This window comes from Mustela putorius, unplaced genomic scaffold, assembly GCF_011764305.1.
Source record: "Mustela putorius furo isolate JIRA1106 unplaced genomic scaffold, ASM1176430v1.1 tig00537339_pilon_pilon_pilon, whole genome shotgun sequence".
Lineage (NCBI taxonomy): Eukaryota > Metazoa > Chordata > Mammalia > Carnivora > Mustelidae > Mustela > Mustela putorius.
In genome coordinates, this window is record NW_025422461.1 from 326608 (window position 1) to 344691 (window position 18084).

General features: G+C 41.4%; 1 protein-coding gene across 4 annotated transcripts in view; it reads left to right on the plus strand.

Annotated features, from left to right (window-relative positions):
* PFKFB1 (6-phosphofructo-2-kinase/fructose-2,6-biphosphatase 1) overlaps positions 1-18084 on the plus strand; it is a 124449-nt gene that overhangs the window by 89681 nt on the left and 16684 nt on the right. For 2 of the 4 annotated variants that reach the window (XM_004782133.3, XM_004782130.3), the window contains exons 3-9: positions 2287-2380; positions 3826-3892; positions 4788-4862; positions 5334-5390; positions 8514-8635; positions 12390-12597; positions 15368-15514. In XM_004782133.3, the coding sequence (XP_004782190.1) occupies positions 2287-2380; positions 3826-3892; positions 4788-4862; positions 5334-5390; positions 8514-8635; positions 12390-12597; positions 15368-15514 (770 nt within the window). The remainder of the gene's footprint in view (positions 1-2286; positions 2381-3825; positions 3893-4787; positions 4863-5333; positions 5391-8513; positions 8636-12389; positions 12598-15367; positions 15515-18084) is intronic. The other 2 variants (XM_004782134.3, XM_004782131.3) reach the window with 2 other exon arrangements.

The window sequence follows — 18084 nt, forward strand, 5'->3', positions numbered from 1 at the left end:
ATTTATTTATTCAATCATGAACTATTCAATGAGCACATAGCTGTGACAAAGCCCTTGTTGGATATTGAGCAAAGACAAGTAGAATAGGATGCCTATCCTCAAAGAACTAACATCTATTTTTTTAAGTTCTATAATGCCCATGAAAAAGAAACTAGTATTATCATCATTCCACAGTTGATTACATTAATGCCCAAGAGGTGTAGGACCTCTAAAGGCACATGGCCACCCAGTGACAGAACCAGGAAATGAGCCCACGTCTGGTTATTTCCAAAGCCTGACACTCACTGTGCCAGGTCTGCTACTTGGTTCTACTGATGGGAAGAAAAACTAATCCCACATTGGCCCTATACTCACCTTTTCTCTATTATTTATCTCACCTTTCTCTTGCCCATCCCAGCACCTTATGTATCTGCATGCTTCCCTCCCTTTCTTCAACTCTCCTCCTTTCTTTCTCATATCTCTTCTTTTCCTTCTCTAATTCACTAGTGAAGTTTTCCCTAATGGTTTTTTATGTGCCAAAATCCATGCTAGATATTGAAGATGTAAAAATTAATGAGATTCACACCCTGTCCTTGAAGAGTCTTCTATCTGGCTGGGATGCATACTGACACCTCATGGTCACTTAAGGAATCCTAGAGCAGGGTACCGAGGGGGCTCACAGAGGAAATCACCAACTGGAAGGCAGAGAAACTTCTAGATGGAATATATTTGAGCTTGGTCCTGTGGGAAAAGTAGAACACTGGCAGAAGAGCAGAGAAAGAATAGTATTTGCGGAGGACTGCCGTCTCCAAGTAGCTTCTGCTGGATGTTAGGGGAACATGGGATGGTGGTGCATGGGTCTGTGCCCTAATGCACATGCGTTCCATCTGCTCCAGTCCAGTCCATTTCACAGAGCACAAAGCTTCAGAGTCATGCTTCAAAGCATAAAGCTTACCACACCTACAGCCTCCAAGGGTCTTCTTTGTCTACAGGTTTAAACCCAAGTTTTTTGGCCTGTTGTTCAAAGTCCTCCACAATCTGTCCCTGTCAGCATCACGGGCTTCAGTCACAGTGAATGACTCCCCATCCCCCAAATACGTTCTGCCTTCTGCCAATGTTATACCTTTGCTTATGGTGTTCCTCTACCTGAAATGTCTTTATTCCCCACTCCCAACCCCCTTGGTTGCCTATAAAAGGGCTGCCTTCTGAAAAAGACTGACTCAAGGGGTGCCTGGATGGCTGAGTTGGTTAAAGCTTCTGCCTTCGGCTCAGGTCATGATCTCAGGGTCCTGGAATCAAGCCCCGCATTGGGCTGTGTGCTCAGCAGGGAGCCTGCTTCCTCCTCTCTCTCTCTCTGCCTGCCTCTCTGCCTACTTGTGATCTCTGTATGTCAAATAAATAAAATCTTTAAAAAACAAAAAAAGACTGACTCAAATGTTGCTTTCTCCACAAATCATCTTAGATTACTCCAAGTGTAGTTAGTCTGTCCTTCCCCCTTATTCTTTTGAGTGCCTATTGGAGAACTCAACAAACTGTGTGGGAACTCTATGTTTGCTGGTTTACTGTCAGTTTTTGCTGGATTGTGAGCTCCTTGGGGCCCCATCATGCATATCTCATCTATCTTTGAGACCTCAGAACTCATATCCACTTTACAGTGTGTGTCAGAATGCGCATCAGAATGGATGCGCATTGAATGGATTAATGAAATATTGCATTGGTCCCTTTATCCTCTTTCCCCTCTTTTCCTTACCTTCTGTCATATTTTTCACTATTACTAATGGGAAAATATAGCCTAGAGAGGGCAATAAATTTAGATTCTCTGTCATGATACTGGAAAATGTAATAACATTGGACTAGGATTCAGGAGGTCCAGTCTAGTTCTATTATCTGCTGACTCACTGTTTGATACTTAGTGATTGATTTTACTCATTGGATCTGTTTCCTTGTTTTTCCAATACAGTAGAGCATTGAAAGCATTAGAATTTATAAAAAATAGAATAGCACAAAATCCACTAGCTTTGGAGCCAAACAGGCCTGGTTTTTAATCCCAGCTTTCCATTTATTAACTATGAAAATTACTTCCTTTCTCTGAACTTCAGTTTCTTCATTTGTAAAATGGGATTGTAAATCCTATATTGCTGAGTTGTTGTGAGGAATAAATGAGATGGTAACCATAATTTAAAGCTTTAAAAGCATATTATATAACTACAAACTATACCTCCTTCCATCTCTGAAATCTCTCCCAGCACTGACATATTTTTCCACTAGAATCTTTACAATCCCTTCACCAGACCTCCCTGCTTTCAGTGTTTAATTTAGGCCAGTACCGACGAGAGGCAGTGAGCTACAAGAACTACGAATTTTTTCTTCCAGACAACATGGAGGCCCTACATATAAGGAAGTAAGTTTCTAATATTTTAGAGATCAGAGCTGACCCTGGCTGAAAGACAGCTTTGTTCAGATAACGGGGGTGTAGAGCAGAGTAATTTGGGTTAAAAAGGAGGCCTTCTAGAGTCTCAAATGGTGATTGGAAAAATTCTTTCCCTACTATACCCAAAACCATCCCCTACTTAAGAACTTATAAAGAAAATGTCTCCTATTCCTTACAGGAGAGAGTGGAAAATCTAAGAGTCTGAGCCTTTAAGGATGTCAATAGCTTGGCCCATTCCAGTCTCTCCAATACCATTTATTTATTTATTTATTTGTTTATTTATTTAAATTTTATTTTATTTTATTTTATTTCTTTTCAGCAAAGCAGTATTCATTGTTTTTGCACCATACCCAGTGCTCCATGCAATCCATGCCCTCTCTAATACCCACCACCTGGTTCCCACCTGTTTCCCACCCCCCGCCCTGTCAAAACCCTCATATTGTTTTTCAGAGTCCATAGTCTCTCATGGTTCACCTCCCCTTCCAATTTCCCTCAACCCCCTTTTCCTCTCCATCCCCCCTTGTCCTCCATGCTATTTGTTACGCTCCACAAATAAGTGAAACCATATGATAAGTGACTCTCTCTGCTTGACTTATTTCACTCAGCATAATCTCTTCCAGTCCCGTCCATGTGGATATAAAAGTTGGGTATTCATCCTTTCTGATGGAGGCAGAATACTCCATAGTGTATATGGACCACATCTTCCTTATCCATTCATCCGTTGAAGAGCATCTTGGTTCTTTCCACAGTTTGGTGACCGTGGCCATTGCTGCTATAAACATTGGGGTAGAGATGGCCCTTCTTTTCACTACATCTGTATCTTTGGGGTAAATACCCAGTAGTGCAATTGCAGGTCCAATACCATTTATTTAATCTCAAGTTCTCTCTCCTTTACAAGACACAGCACTTCCAGAACAGAACCTAGGTCTCATTTATTGATCCACGCCCTTATAATAGAACCCAACAAAGAGTAACCACTAAACATTTTTTCCAAATGCATAAACATATTGCCACCATCATACCTGTGCTTGTACTATTACCCATTCCAGGAATGCCTTCTACTTCACAGACTATATACTCAATCTCTACCTGGGTTTAAGGACCAGTTCCACTTGTGTTCTACCCCCTCAAGTGTTGTTTTTTTAATATTATGACTCTGTCATTTATCCTTTTTTCCTGGATATGTCACTTTATGCCTCCCCCTAAGATGTGCACACAGAACCACTTTCAACTGTGTGACCTGTCTTGTGCTTGTCATGGTGCCTACAACATAAGATACCCTGTGTAAATGTTTCATAGATGAATAATTTAACATGAAATTTCTGAGAGATGGTGCAAAAGATAATGGAAGGACATAGAGAGGAACTCATCTTGGGGACAGGGATTGTCTCTGTTTCTTTCTCCATCCTTTTCAGGCAGTGTGCCCTGGCAGCCCTGAAGGATGTCCATGACTATCTCAGCCATGAGGAAGGTCATGTTGCGGTAAGGAATTTTGCATTTTTTTTCTTCAAATTTCTGCCAGAATGAAGGCCCCTAGTATGTACTGAGCATTTACTATGTTCTATACACTATTCTAAGAACTTTGCACATATTAATTTAATTCCCCCCTCTCCCATGAGACAGGCATTGTTTTTATACTCCATTTTATAGCCCAGAAAAATGGTACAGAGAGATTGAATTATTTCCCAAGGTGGCACAGCATGACTACAACAAGGCCAAAACTAGAATTCAGGTTACATAGGTCCAAAATCTACACTCTTAACCACTGTGCTTTACCACCCCACCCCCAACAATTCAGAAAGACTACAGTATAGTTTAAGACTACAGTACAAACATTTTTTAGTTCTAGAGACTTACTTAAATGTCTAGTCAATTTAGACTCATAGATGCTTGGGGTAAAATTTGTGAATTCTAAGAGGATAAAATAGTCTCAAATTGTTCCACCTTAGGTGCTGAAGGTAGAGAGTTGTTTCTTGTTCTTGAAGAGCTCCAAAGTGATAGGAAAGAGGAAGCCTCAACTAGGAGTTGAGAGGATCCATTCTACTCTGCTCTGTTAGCAACTCTTGGTGGCCTTGGTTAAAGCAAATCCTTCCTCTAAGCATTGGTTATTTTACCTATAAAATTACCCTAGTAAAAACTTATAATTTTCCTCTTATTTATACCTACAGTCTGTTACATTTCTGGACTGACAGCAAGCACTCAATGAATGCTTAAGAAATTGGCATAAATCAATTATTTCAAGTCCTTCCTATTCTTCAAAACTCAATCAAGATCTATGTTTTACTGGAAGCCCTCCACCTAGCACAAGGATAGCCAAGGAGTAGGTGTTCTCCCAAAACCAGATTCAGAGTAAACCAATTTCATCATTGGCCTCTAGGTTTTTGATGCCACCAACACAACCAGAGAACGACGGTCACTAATTCTGCAGTTTGCTAAAGAACATGGTTACAAGGTATAGTAACATTCCCACTGTCATCTACAGCATACTTAATATAGTAGGCAAACTAGAGGACTCTAATCTGCCAAATCAACTACAAATTCAAGTTCAACATTGTAATTTGGTTATATGGCTTTCCAGATCACAAAAGCAACAAAACAGAACAGGAAAGAGGTGCCATATTGGACAATGGAACATAATTGCTGACAGGCAGACACCGTGGGGGTGGAAATGAGAAAGGAGGGAAGAGAACTACTACAAAAAGCATATATAAGAAGTAAAAACATAAAAGATAATCTAGGGTCATTCAGTTTTGAGTCAGTATGTCTCATAAAACTCAGAATCCTGAAAAGTAACACTGTATGAAATTATGTTGTCATAGATGCCCCTAGGGATGACTCAAAGTCACTGAGAAGAGGTGAAGCTATGTTTGGCCCTACTAAATATAATTCCCTGCTGGAAATTTCTCTTCTTTCTCTCTTATAGGTCTTTTTCATTGAGTCCATCTGTAATGACCCTGGCATCATTGCAGAAAACATCAGGGTAAGGAGTACCTTACCCTTTCCTCTTTACTTTTCCTCAGGCTTGAGTAACACATAAAAGACCTCTATGAGGTTATTAAAGGTGATATTCTTCTCTGAGCTTCCTATTCCTATTCCTATTCTTATTCCTATTCCTAAGATTCCTATTCCTACTCCTAACTATTCTTCCTACTTCCTGTAGGAAGTATTTCCTGACCTTCCTATTCTACAATAACCCTATGAAATTTAAAGAAGCCATAATATAGAGTCATTAATATACACTGGGCACCAAACTTGACTCTTACTGATTTGTTACAACAACCTGCATGTTAGGAATCATTTCATTGTTGGAGAGAGGAAACAGATTCTAAGAGAAGAGTTTTTCAAAGCCTCATACAACCAGAAAGAAGTAGAAGTGGGACTGGACCTCAGGCTTGTATCAGAAATGTAACTGCTTTTAGATTCTGGACATGTGCTCTAGAACTGGGTCATCTGACACATTTTACTGTTCCTTGTTTCATGAAATTACTGGAGCTCAGGGACAGAAGAGACCTTATAGGTTACCTCCCTTAACCCTCCATCACATAGTTGAAATCTCAGCTAAATATTTGTCTATATTTTCTTTTCATACCTCCAATAAAAAGAGACTCATTTCTTCATCAAATGCAGTCCAATCAAGCTGAAATTTGCCTCCCTGAAGTTTTAACTGATTAGTCGTATTTTTGTCTCTTAGGGCATAGAACATTTCCAACCCGTGTGATTCATCCACCCTTCCATCTATCCATTTACTGATTCAACAAAAATTTAATATATACAACTGTACTGGGCCATTCTGTGTACTCAAGACATAGAGGAGAATGCTGCCCTTGATCTCACAGTCTAGTGAGAAATACTTGGAGATACTGACAAGTTTATAGACATAACTGTATGTCTGGGCTGAGATGAAGAAATAAAGGAGGCTCTGGGAGAACACTGTTGAATACCTAGCCTTGCATGGGAGGGATAGATGTGTACCAGGGAAGACTTAACAATGAAAGCAATAGCTGGCCTGAATCTTGAAGAATGCAAATGGAATTTGACAGGTGAAGAATTGGATATAAAGGAATAGCATATACTAATTACTGTATCTCCACAGAACTATAAGAAGTTCAAGTTGTCTAGAGCAAAGTGTGTAGAGGAATAGAAGTGCAATGGGAGATGAGATGAAGAAATTATTTTGGAATCAATTATTACAAATGGGTCACCTGCTAAAATAGTTCACACTGTGCCTTAAAGGATATAAGAAAATGGTGAAGAGTTTTAAGCACGGGAATGCCATGGTCAGATGGGCATGTTAAAAAATATCTTTCTGGCTGCTAGTATGAGGAATACATCAGAAATAACAAGACTGTAGACAAGAGTAACTAGTCACAAAGCTAGAGTAAGTGTCCAGGCAAGAGAGAATGGAAATCAATAGGAGGGATATTTAGAAGATAGAATGGAGAGGGTCTTGTGCCTGCTGAGAGGTGAGGGATGAAGATGCATCTAGGATGACGCCCATATTTTTTCTAGGCTCAGGTAACTGAATGGGTGATAGCACCATTCACTGAGATAACAAATGTGGGTGGAGAAGATAAGCATGGGGAATTAAGAGACATTAACCTTTCAGAAATTTAAAGCCAACATGCCATGTTCTCTCATTCAACACTCAATACAGTATGCCATTATGACCCCTGGCCAAAATCTCCTGTTCCTCTTCTTTGGCCATTTCTCACATCACAATTTCTGATCCTCTTTTATAACTTTTTAATTTTTTAATTTAAATTCAATTAATTAACATACAGTGTAGTATTAGTTTCAGAAGTAGAGTTAGTGATTCATCAGTTGCATATAACAACCATTGCTCATTACACCAAGTGCCCTTCTTAATGCTTATCACCCAGTTACCCCATCCCCCCATCCGCCTCCCCTTCAGCAAACCTCAGTTTGTTTACAATAGTTAAGAGTCTCTTTTTTTAATTATTTATTTTTTTATAAACATATAATATATTTTTATCCCCAGGGGTACAGGTCTGTGAATCGCCAGGTTTACACATTTCACAGCACTCACCAAAGCACCATACCCTCCCCAATGTCCATAACCCCACCCCCCTTCTTCCCAATCCCCCTCCCCCCAGCAACCCTCAGTTTGTTTTGTGAGATTAAGAGTCACTTATGATTTGTCTTCCTCTCTGATTTTATTTTCCCCTCCCTTCCCCTATGATCTTCTGATTTGTTTCTTAAATTCCATATATGAGTGAAATCAGGGCACCTGGGTGGTTCAGTCTTTTAAGCATCTGCCTTCAGCTCAGGTCATGATTCCAGAGTCCTGGAATTGAGTCCTGCATTGGGCTCCCTGCTCAACAGGGAGTCTGCTTCTCCCTCTTCTTCTGCCCATTCCCCCTGCTCACGCTTGCTCTCTCTCAAATAAATAAAATATTATTTAAAGAAATCATACAATAATTGTCTTTATCTGATTGGCTTATTTCTTATTCTTATTCCTTATGACTCAGCATAATACCCTCTAGTTCCAGGGGCACCTGGGTGGCTCAGTGGGTTAAGCCTCTGCCTTCAGCTCAGGTCATGATCTCAGGGTCCTGAGATCAAACCCTGCATCCGGCTCTCTGCTCGGCGGGGAGTCGGTGGGGAGTCTGCTTCCCCCTGACTCTCTGCCTACTTGTGACCTCTCTCTGTCAAATAAATAAATAAAATCTTTAAAAAAAAATACCCTCTAGTTCCATTTATGTTGTTGCAAATGGTAAGATTTCATCTTTTTAAGGGCTGAGTAATATAGATATAGATATACACCACATCTTCTTTTTTCATTTAAATTCAATTAACCAACCCACATCTTCTTTTAAATATTCTTCTTAAACACCGTGTTCTCTAGAACTGAGTACAATATAACAGACCTTGTTTAATCACATCGAAATAAAGCATAAGGAGTCACACATTCTAAATTCTCTTTAATTGACTGATTTGTAACTTGGCAAGACCTTTTGTCTAAGTCTCAATTTCCTCATCTTTATGATGAGGGATGTTGTACTCAGTGATCTCTAAGGGCACTTCCAAAGTTCACTGTTAGAGTCTCTGTCTCTAACAGTTCCTCTGTTCTCCCTTTTCCTAGCAAGTAAAACTTGGCAGCCCTGATTACATAGACTGTGACCGAGAAAAGGTTCTGGAAGACTTTCTGAAGAGAATTGAATGCTATGAGGTCAACTACCAACCCTTGGATGATGAACTGGACAGGTAAGAACCCAGAACCCTAAAATCCAGGACTAGATCTTTACCCCTATTTTGATGTTTTTTAGTACCTGTGGAAATGTCCTTTTCTCGGTCTCACCTTCTCTATCTGTAACGTCAGGGAGCTAGAATCAATGATTTCCCTTTAGGACTCTCCAAGTTCTAATTGTCTGAGGTAGTAAATCCTTGATATATAAAATGTCCATGAGAGTGTTAAAGTAGTGCCTTCCTGACCAATATGAACAGATCAGGACCCTGATCTCTAAGAACAAATTCTTCCCTCCTGTAGTTGTTGCTTTTATTTTTTTCAAAAGCATTCCTCACACATGGATGTTACCTTCTTTGTTTCATTGAATCCCCTCAGCACCCCTATAAAGGAAGCCAAAATAGATCTTATGTCCATAAGTTTTCAAGAAGAGGAAATTGAATCTTAGCTGAAACCACTTGCCAAGCTCCCAGCACTAATCAAGGGGTAGAACTAGGATTCTAACCATATATTTTGTCTCCTACTCATGTCTCTTTTCATAAACCCATGTACCTTTTCAATCAATAATTATCCGGCCTCTTTGAGTTGTGGTGTACATAAGAGTATAAATACTGTCAAGAAAGGTGGTTTCCATCTGCAGATAGCTTCCATAGTGCCTTGATATATGGGAAGACACATGAAAATATGAAACTCTCATTCATAATGTCAGCTAAAAATTAGAAACATGTTAGCTGGAATATGTGAGTTTCAGACATAGGATATTCCCAGAGTCCTCAAAATGGGTTGTGATGCGAGAAGACTCTGGTCACCTAGAACCTTATGGCCCCAAATGACGAGTATGAGGAGGCCTCAAATAGTTATTAAAACCTTAGGAAGTTTAAACAACGTCCTTCCAGCTTTGCCCAACCAAAGTCCTAAGAGGCAAGTATTGTTACTGCATTGCTCATAGATGGAGAAATTGAGATCCAGAACTGTGCATGGACTTAACTAAGGCCACATAATGAGTCAGTAGAACATTTATTCAAACCCTTATCTCACTCTTCCAGCCAAATTTTACTCTTCCCACATCCCTGTATCATAAAGAAGTGTCACATGAGGCTTAGACTCTTGGTGCAAGAAGCAGGAACTTTATATACAATTGTAAAGACTGTTCACTGTGCAAAGACAACCAGGTCAAGGGTACACTGGTTTTCCTCACCGAGGCATGTGTGTTGGAGTGGGGATGTTTCTTTCTTGAGGAAAGTGTAATTTATTCAAATTTCCACAAATGCACCATACAGGCTAGCAGCATATGTTGAAAAGAGCTTGAAGGGGAGCTAAAGTGAAAGAAGCATTGAGAAAGCCCCTAGTATTCAGCATAGAATTCTGAGGGTGCTCAGGTAGTGTTTGATGAATCAGTTTAAGCCTAAAGATGACATATTCTGAAGTTTGACTTTATTTCAAGATTTTTACATCCATGTATCAGGGCCCAGCCAAAGCTGTGCCCTAGGAATCCAAAGAGAGAAGGGTTGTCCCTGCTGTGAGAGAATGCACATTTAGTTGGAGAAACCAATGAACATGCAGTTGATCAGAATTGTAGAAATTGTAAACCAAGTGGGCTAAAGGAATACAGAGGAGAAAACTCAGCTCAGCTTGGGAAGAAAGATGTGGAAGAGCAGGTTTACCCAGTATAGGCATGTGTTTGGGGTACCAGAAAGGTGGAGGCTACCAAAAATAGGAATAAAACAATCTGTAAAGTGTTTACTATTTTAATTTCAAAACCAGCATCAATGTGGTCAAAATGGAGGAAAAAACCACAAAATTTCGTGGGACCTCCTCATATAATATAGTGTATGATTTTTATTTTAGATTTCACATAGTAGAGATAGGCACTAGCTTATATATTACTTTCAGTGGGAAGCACCTCTAAATGACTTCATGTGATTCTGGGCTCAAAGACGTCCTAGAGAGAGTGAATGTGTTGGCTCTCAAAGAATGGATACATAGGAGCTCAGCTTTGGAAAGCAGGAAAGGAATGTCTTTAAGCAAACAGAACAGCATTTTGGAATACTGTAGTTAAATATGAATAAAAGTAGGGGAGTTTAGAAAATATTCCAGCAAAATCATAAAGGCTAGATTGAAACAGAGAAATTATGGGCATGGGTGTGGGTATGGGACTGTGAGGTGAGGCCAAGCAGGGCCAGTGTGTGCAGGTACATAGAATGTCAGACTAAACAAGAAGTTGAAAGCTCTCCTAGAACTACCCAGGACCTAGCACCAGGAATAGACAGTAATTGGGCAACAAGGCTACATCAGATATTTTCCACCACGAGGTTCTGAGACTTTTAGACAAGATAGTTGGAGAGAGTAACCTTAAGCATATCATTTCCACTCTCTGTGCTTCAGTTTCCTCTCCTATAAAACACAGCTAATAATCCTTGATTCCTAGGACGATTATGAGGATTCATGTATTTCGAAGTCCCCACTCCCTGCCAGATGCACAAAAGAAAATGCTTAGCAAGTGCAAATGTCCTGCAGAAACCATTGGATATAGATGACAGGGATGGGCATGATTAAGTATGATACAGATTAAAAGGCCATCTCTAGGAAGATCAGAGAGGAGGCTTTCTGAAACCAAACCCATCAGCCACTGCTTTACCTGCCTTGGGTTAATTTAGCTATTTCTATTTACCTTGTTTTGCTACTGTGCATCCAGGATTCCTGGTATGTCACCCCTTTGGTGCAGCCTTCCCCACTTCTTCCAAGGGATCTTCTTGAACTCCATATAGTCCAACAACTAAAGGACTCATGCCTGGTACAGCAGGGACCTCAGAAGACTTACTCCATGGTTCTAGTCCTCTAATTAGTGTTGCTCACTCCCAGCTCCTCTGCAGACAGGTTGTTGAATAGTTTGATTATCACTCTGTGTATAGTTATTAATTCATGACTAGAGCACAGAATTGAGGGGATAAAATGGGGCTTGAAGCAAGGACCACAGGATTTCCATGTTGTGGACCATCTCTGCATCCCCACATCCTAATACTTGGCACATCTAAGAGACTGTTTATGGAAGGGATGTTGAGCATTGGTCACATGTTTCCAAGTGTATGTTCTTGATTGAAGGAAGAGCTTCCAAAGGGGAGATGCTGAGTCCCCACCTCAAGGACAATGGTTAGAACAAAGGAGGGTGTGTTTGTTGACTGCATGACATATAGGGGGAAAAACACAACTTTTTTCCCTTTCTGAGTGAGAAGAGACCTACACACACAGACACAACTGTGCACAGACACAATCTGGTAGCTGCCTGTCTGATGTCAAATACAATATATCATAGCAGAGGACTTAAAGAATAGAGGTACAGAACTCAGCTTGAGATTTAGAAGATTGTGTAGACAATTCAGGAGCTTCCAGTAAGATGTGGGAGGCAGCCAGGGTCACAGGATTACTGCTTTTCTCTGAGTATGTCATGAGTGTGAACTATGAAGAACAGAACCCAGATCCCTGGAGTGTAAAAAGTGATTGTGAAAAGTTGGCTTGGATCAAGCTGAAACTGAAGAAAGGAAACAGCGGAAGGTGGTAACAGCCAGTGAGCTCTGTAAGGTGCTTGGGAGCGAAGTCTCTAGAACAGGTACTCAGAATAGGGCAAAGCATGACATTTTGATAGCAGAAAGGTAGGTGAAAGCTACATTGTAGAAGAGGCTTGAAGGCAGGGTGTGGGGATGGGGCTTTGTCTTGGGATCAGCCTCTCCATCATCATCCCCTGAGCTGCACTTTCTTCTTCTTGGGCTGGCCTAGCCACCTCTCCTACATCAAGATCTTCGATGTGGGCACACGATACACGGTGAACCGAGTACAGGACCACATCCAGAGCCGCACAGTCTACTATCTCATGAACATCCACGTCACACCCCGATCCATCTACCTATGCCGGCATGGAGAGAGTGAACTCAACCTCAGAGGCCGCATTGGAGGTGACTCTGGCCTCTCAGCTCGGGGAAAGCAGGTAAGAAGGGACCCAGGCACACTGAGGCATTGGGTAAGCTGGCCCAGGTGGGCTGTGGCTGATGGTACAGCTACTGCCTGGGTCCTAAGGATGGGGGAGTCAGTGACAGGGTAAAAGCAGGTTCTGGTCACACCTGCTCTTCCACCCAATCAGTCACTCAGTCTTGACCCATCCTTGAATGACTCCCATGTGCTAACAACATCTGCATGTCTGTTAGCTTGGTCTTGGCACTTCATGCCTGTCCAGATCTGCTTGCTCTTGCAGCCCCATTACAGTGAACACCCCTCACACTTGCCTGACTGATTCCTCTCCTCTCTCTCTCAACTCTGTGCCTTTGCTTGTGCAGTTTTCCCCACCTAGGTTTCTCTCCTAAGTTGCTGTCAGCTGGTGACCATCACATGCCCTGACAGCTGCCCTTATATGCCCCATCCTTGAATCTATTTTCTCCCTTATTCAGGGCTAATGCCACAACCCCTACCCCCACTTCAGGCCATTCCATTTTCAGCACTTGTTCTCCACCAGTTACTGCTCTTTTCCTGCCCTCTCTCTCCCACCTCCTTCCAGGGTCCAGCTTCTGCTCCCTGGTTTGGTCCAGGAAGCCCTCCCCTGTCCCTTCCTGCCCTCCCAGGCAGGTCACTGTGCCCTGGACTTAATCTGTTCCAGTTCTAGCTCATCTCTGACTGTGGCATTATTCTCTTCTCTCCAGCCAAGCATAGTAACCTGCACCTTAAGGATATAAAATAAAATAAGGCACACATTTTCCTTAATGTTTGGCCCTGTGCCTGGGCTTGTTAACACAGTTATTGTTCTTGCTGGGAGGATGGCTTGGGTAGAAAAATTGGGAAATGGGGTGCAGGAGGGAGGAAGCACTCTCTTTTACTGGGCACCTGTGCACAGCGACAGCACCTTCTGCTTCTACAAGTGTGACCTTATTCAATCCTCACAACAGCTCTGTGGGGTAGACATTACCATTAATAGTTCATGAAATCTAAGGAAGATGAGGCCCAGGGAGGAGAAAAGAGCAGCCCCAGGTCATGTAACCAATTAAAAAAGAGCCAGGATTGAAAACCAGGCTTTCCTGTCTACCCCTCTTCATCCCCCACTGCAGAAGTGGTAGTGTCCTAAGCATGGCACTGCACTGGAAGGCCTGGTCCTCATGGTTCCCTTTCTGTTACTTCAGACTGTCAGGCTCCCCTTGAGGTGGACTCAGACCTTTGATTCCCACCTATCTTACTCTTCAGAGCAGAGTAGAGGATACTGGTGGCATTACCCTTTCCCTATGGCACTACCTGCAGCCAGGGGTCTCTTGGTTGGGGCTCTGCCCATACATCTCAATACCCAGTTTGGACACATGGCCATCTCCACAATACATGCTGCTCTTGAACACAAACATGTGCATGTACAGGTAAATGACTGGCACCAACCTTCATACTTATGGGCACAGTGCACCATGAAATTTACAAAACACTTTCTCATTGCCTGTCACTCATAATCAATCACAGAGGCTGTCACCTACTGTATGTCAAGAGCACTCTATGTGTTCCTCTTCCACTATCTAATGTGATGCTCAAAGGAGATGTTCAGTGAGCTAATGGTGTTTACAACTTACAGGCAGAAGATATAAAGCCACGGAGAAACAGGGATGTGTTCCAGGTCACACAGGGACATATAAGGAAGTTGGGAAAGTTTAACCCCTGTTGCCTACTTCCCAATCAAGGGCTCCTTCCGCCAGAGCACACTGACTACTGACTCATAATTCATAATTAGAATGTGTATACAAAATATTTACATTTGTACATACACATGTGTACATATAAATAAATCTATGCATTTGTGCCAGTGTTCCTCATGTTACTACCTGTGACTAATAGCATGACGTTATGCAAAAGAACAAACCACTTGCTCATTTGGGCTCCCACAGCCTTTCATGTTTCCTTTCAGTACTGTCATTGTTTCCCTACTGGACTGGCTCTGTCTTGAGAACGGGATACCCTGATACTCAGCCCATGATCACACACACTCAGTATATGTTTGAATGACCTTAGAATCTGGGTTCCAAGACCCCAACTCAAGAAAATGAGAATCCCCAGAGTCAAAAAGAAATGTCCCCAAATCACACACCCCCTACTTCTGGACCACACTCTGAGTACCCAAAACCCAGAATCCCCTACACTTCTGGCCTGGAGTCTGCTCTCCATGCCTGTGTGGGCCTATCTCAGAGTCTGTCCGCCTGAGAACAGGCCATATCACAGTAGTGTGTAGCCCTCAGCAAAGGAGTGACCAAACAGTCACTGTTTGTGGATCATGGGAATCAGTGGAAATGGGGTGTGAATAGAATTTGGTCATGTGACTAAGTTATCTACAAACATGTACTCAAAACACCTACAAGTGCAGGATGGAGCCACAAATGAGAAGAGAAGGGAGGTTGACTGGGTAAAGTGCCTCCATTTGTAGTCTTGTCCCAGGCTCCACAATTGCCAGAGGTGGGTTCTTTGAATGAATAACTGAGCAAGGGGTTTCTTAAACAAGCATCAATGAACACACACACACATACACACACACACACAAACATATACATACATAAACACACATACCTGTTTCTATTCCCTTGATCCTTGTCATATCTCTGTTTATAAATTGGAAACACTTAAATTCTACTCTTTCTTGTTCATCATCATTTCACCATTTGTGGCAGATCTCACAGCTACTCTGTTTTCTTTCATCTCTCTCTCTCTCCCCTCTTCTCATCTTCTGCAACCCCACTCCCCAGTACGCCTATGCCCTGGCCAACTTCATTCAGTCACAGGGCATCAGCTCCCTGAAGGTGTGGACCAGCCACATGAAGAGGACTATCCAGACAGCTGAGGCCCTGGGTGTTCCCTATGAGCAGTGGAAGGCCCTGAACGAAATTGATGCGGTGAGATCATGGGCGATGAATTTCCTGGTAGTTAATGGGACTTGACTCGGGCTTATCCCCTCGGTTGCCTCTTCTTTGGCTCCTATGAAGAACACAATTAATTCAACAAGTATTTCTCAGCAACCAGCCATGCACCATACACTGTTCTGTGTGTTGGAGATCCAGTGAAGCCCAGAATAGACATGTTCTCTGTCCTCATGGAGCCCAAAGGCAGGCCATAAATAAGACAGTGCACATCCTATGACAAAATGTTGTAAGAAGAGAAGTATAAGGGAGATGAGGTTGGAAAGGAGGCATCTCAAAGCATTTTATACCTCATGTTGAAATATTTGGATGCTGCCCTAAAAATGGAAAGCCAAAGATGCAGTCTAAGTCAAGAAGTGGCCTGGATGTGATTCACATTCATAAAAAGAAGACAAGACCATATTATTTCATATATTCAGAATGTAATAAACAATGATAAAAGAAGAGATAAACAAAAAACAGACTCTTTAGTAAACTGGTGGTTGTCAGAAGGGAGGTGGGCAGGGGGACGAGTGAAATAGCCACAGCATATTAAGAGTACACTTATCTTGATGAGCACTGAGAAATGTATAGAGTTATTGAATTATTATATTATACACCTAAAATTAATATAACAGTATAAGTTAATTATACTTGATTAATATAAATAAATAAGTAAATAGCCATTCTGATCATGTGTGGAAACTAGTTAGGAAAAGGGCCAGACTGAGCACGTAGAACAGTATGGGGATGGTTGCGTTAATCCAGGCAAAAGGTGACAATGGACTAAAATAGTGGTATTGGAAATAGAATGAAGAAAAAGACCATCTGACCCTCATGACATAATAATCTTGCTTCAGAGTCAGGTTTCCCCATGTGCCTTTTGCAAAAGTGTTTTTTTTCCTCCCCATTGTCTCACCTGGATTATAGTTATACTGACATCAGGTAGCAGTCCACAGGTTATGACTGTTAGACCTAAAAGTAAAAGCTTTATCACAAATATAGTTAACTTTCATGTAGTTAGGTTAACTTGCTTGCCTGGTAGATATACTTCAATGAATGCAAAGAAGTATATGTGTGTCTACATATATACACATGTACTTAGCTATAGATGTACAGAGATACACATATTAAAAAAGGAATATATAGTATCATTCTACATATCACATATAATTGCTATAAAATACATTCAAGAAAATATATAAACCCTTCATCATGAGAGATCAGTCACTACTTGTTTCTGGCCCACATGTGGTATAAACATTTATTGGATACCTACTCTGTTTCAGGCTCTGGGGTGGTATTGGAGAAAGAGATTTATTTTTGTCTTCACTGAATTTTTGGTCAAAACAGGATAGACAGAAAAAAAAAACAGAGGAATACAAAACAGCATGTGTGATATAGTCCCTGAGAGGCTAGACCATAGATGTACAGATGTCAGGGCAGGGCATCTGACCCAGCCAGGATCTGCCTGGAGGAAGTGATGCCTAGCTGAGCATTCATTAACAGTGAGTCAGGTAGAAAGGATTAAGAATGGTATGTCAGGCAGAGCCCAGCATAAACAAAGAAGGCTGTGTGTGTGTGTGTGTGTGTGTGTGTGTGTGTATAACTGCTAAGATTATAGTAGTGGAGACAGGAAAGAAAAAGGAATAGATTTTTGAGAAATTTAACGGATAGAATTACAGCAATTTGCTCTAGGGGAGGAGTAAGGAAAAAGTAATAGTTTAGGATGATGCCTAAATTGCTGGTTTATTTTCCATGATCAATAATATATTAATAATTAGTTCCACTGCTTGAGTCTTTAAAATGTACCTTGAAAATTCTGTGCTAGATATATTATTTTTAATATTCAAAACACTTTTGTGAGGTTGTTGTAATTCTCATTTTTCAGATGAGGAAAATAAAATTCAAAGAGTTTAGGCAATTTGCCTTAAGTCAATATGAAGTCAGTGTCACTTCCGCAGGCAAGAGGCTTTGAGCATGCCTCTAAATAGAAAGTCCAAGCCAACCTGGAAGGATCTTGTGTACCCAGTAGAGTGCACTTTTTCTCATAGACAGTGTCAGTGGAGAAATTTGACACTGCAGAGCTGTTTGTGGGTTATGGCAGGGGTGAAATTCACTCCTAAAGAAAGGCTGGTTTATGATTGAAAATACAACAGCCAGAGGCTATTGCTCCCTTACAGGAAAGTCTAACTGGAATCCACACAATCAAAAGGAAATCTTATAAACCCAACATTGCCAGCCACCTCGCTTCTGGGTATTTTTCAGTGAAAGCTCTCATGTGCTCCTAAGGAACTCATTCTCTGAGCTCTGAATTCCTGCTTTGGGTAAGGGGACTATATTTCCCCAAGGTCCACTCTGAAACTGTTAGGAATTTACTAATTCTTATCTTTTGAGATGTCTGTGGATATCTGTTTCTTTATCTGCCAGAGGTCCTGGAGCATAGGTAGGAGCAGAGGGGATGGGAAATGCTATAAAATGGGAGAGCACTGTTATGTAAGTGCATATATGTGTGTGGTTGCATACATACATAGTCATAGATATCTACCATAAATATGTTTATAATC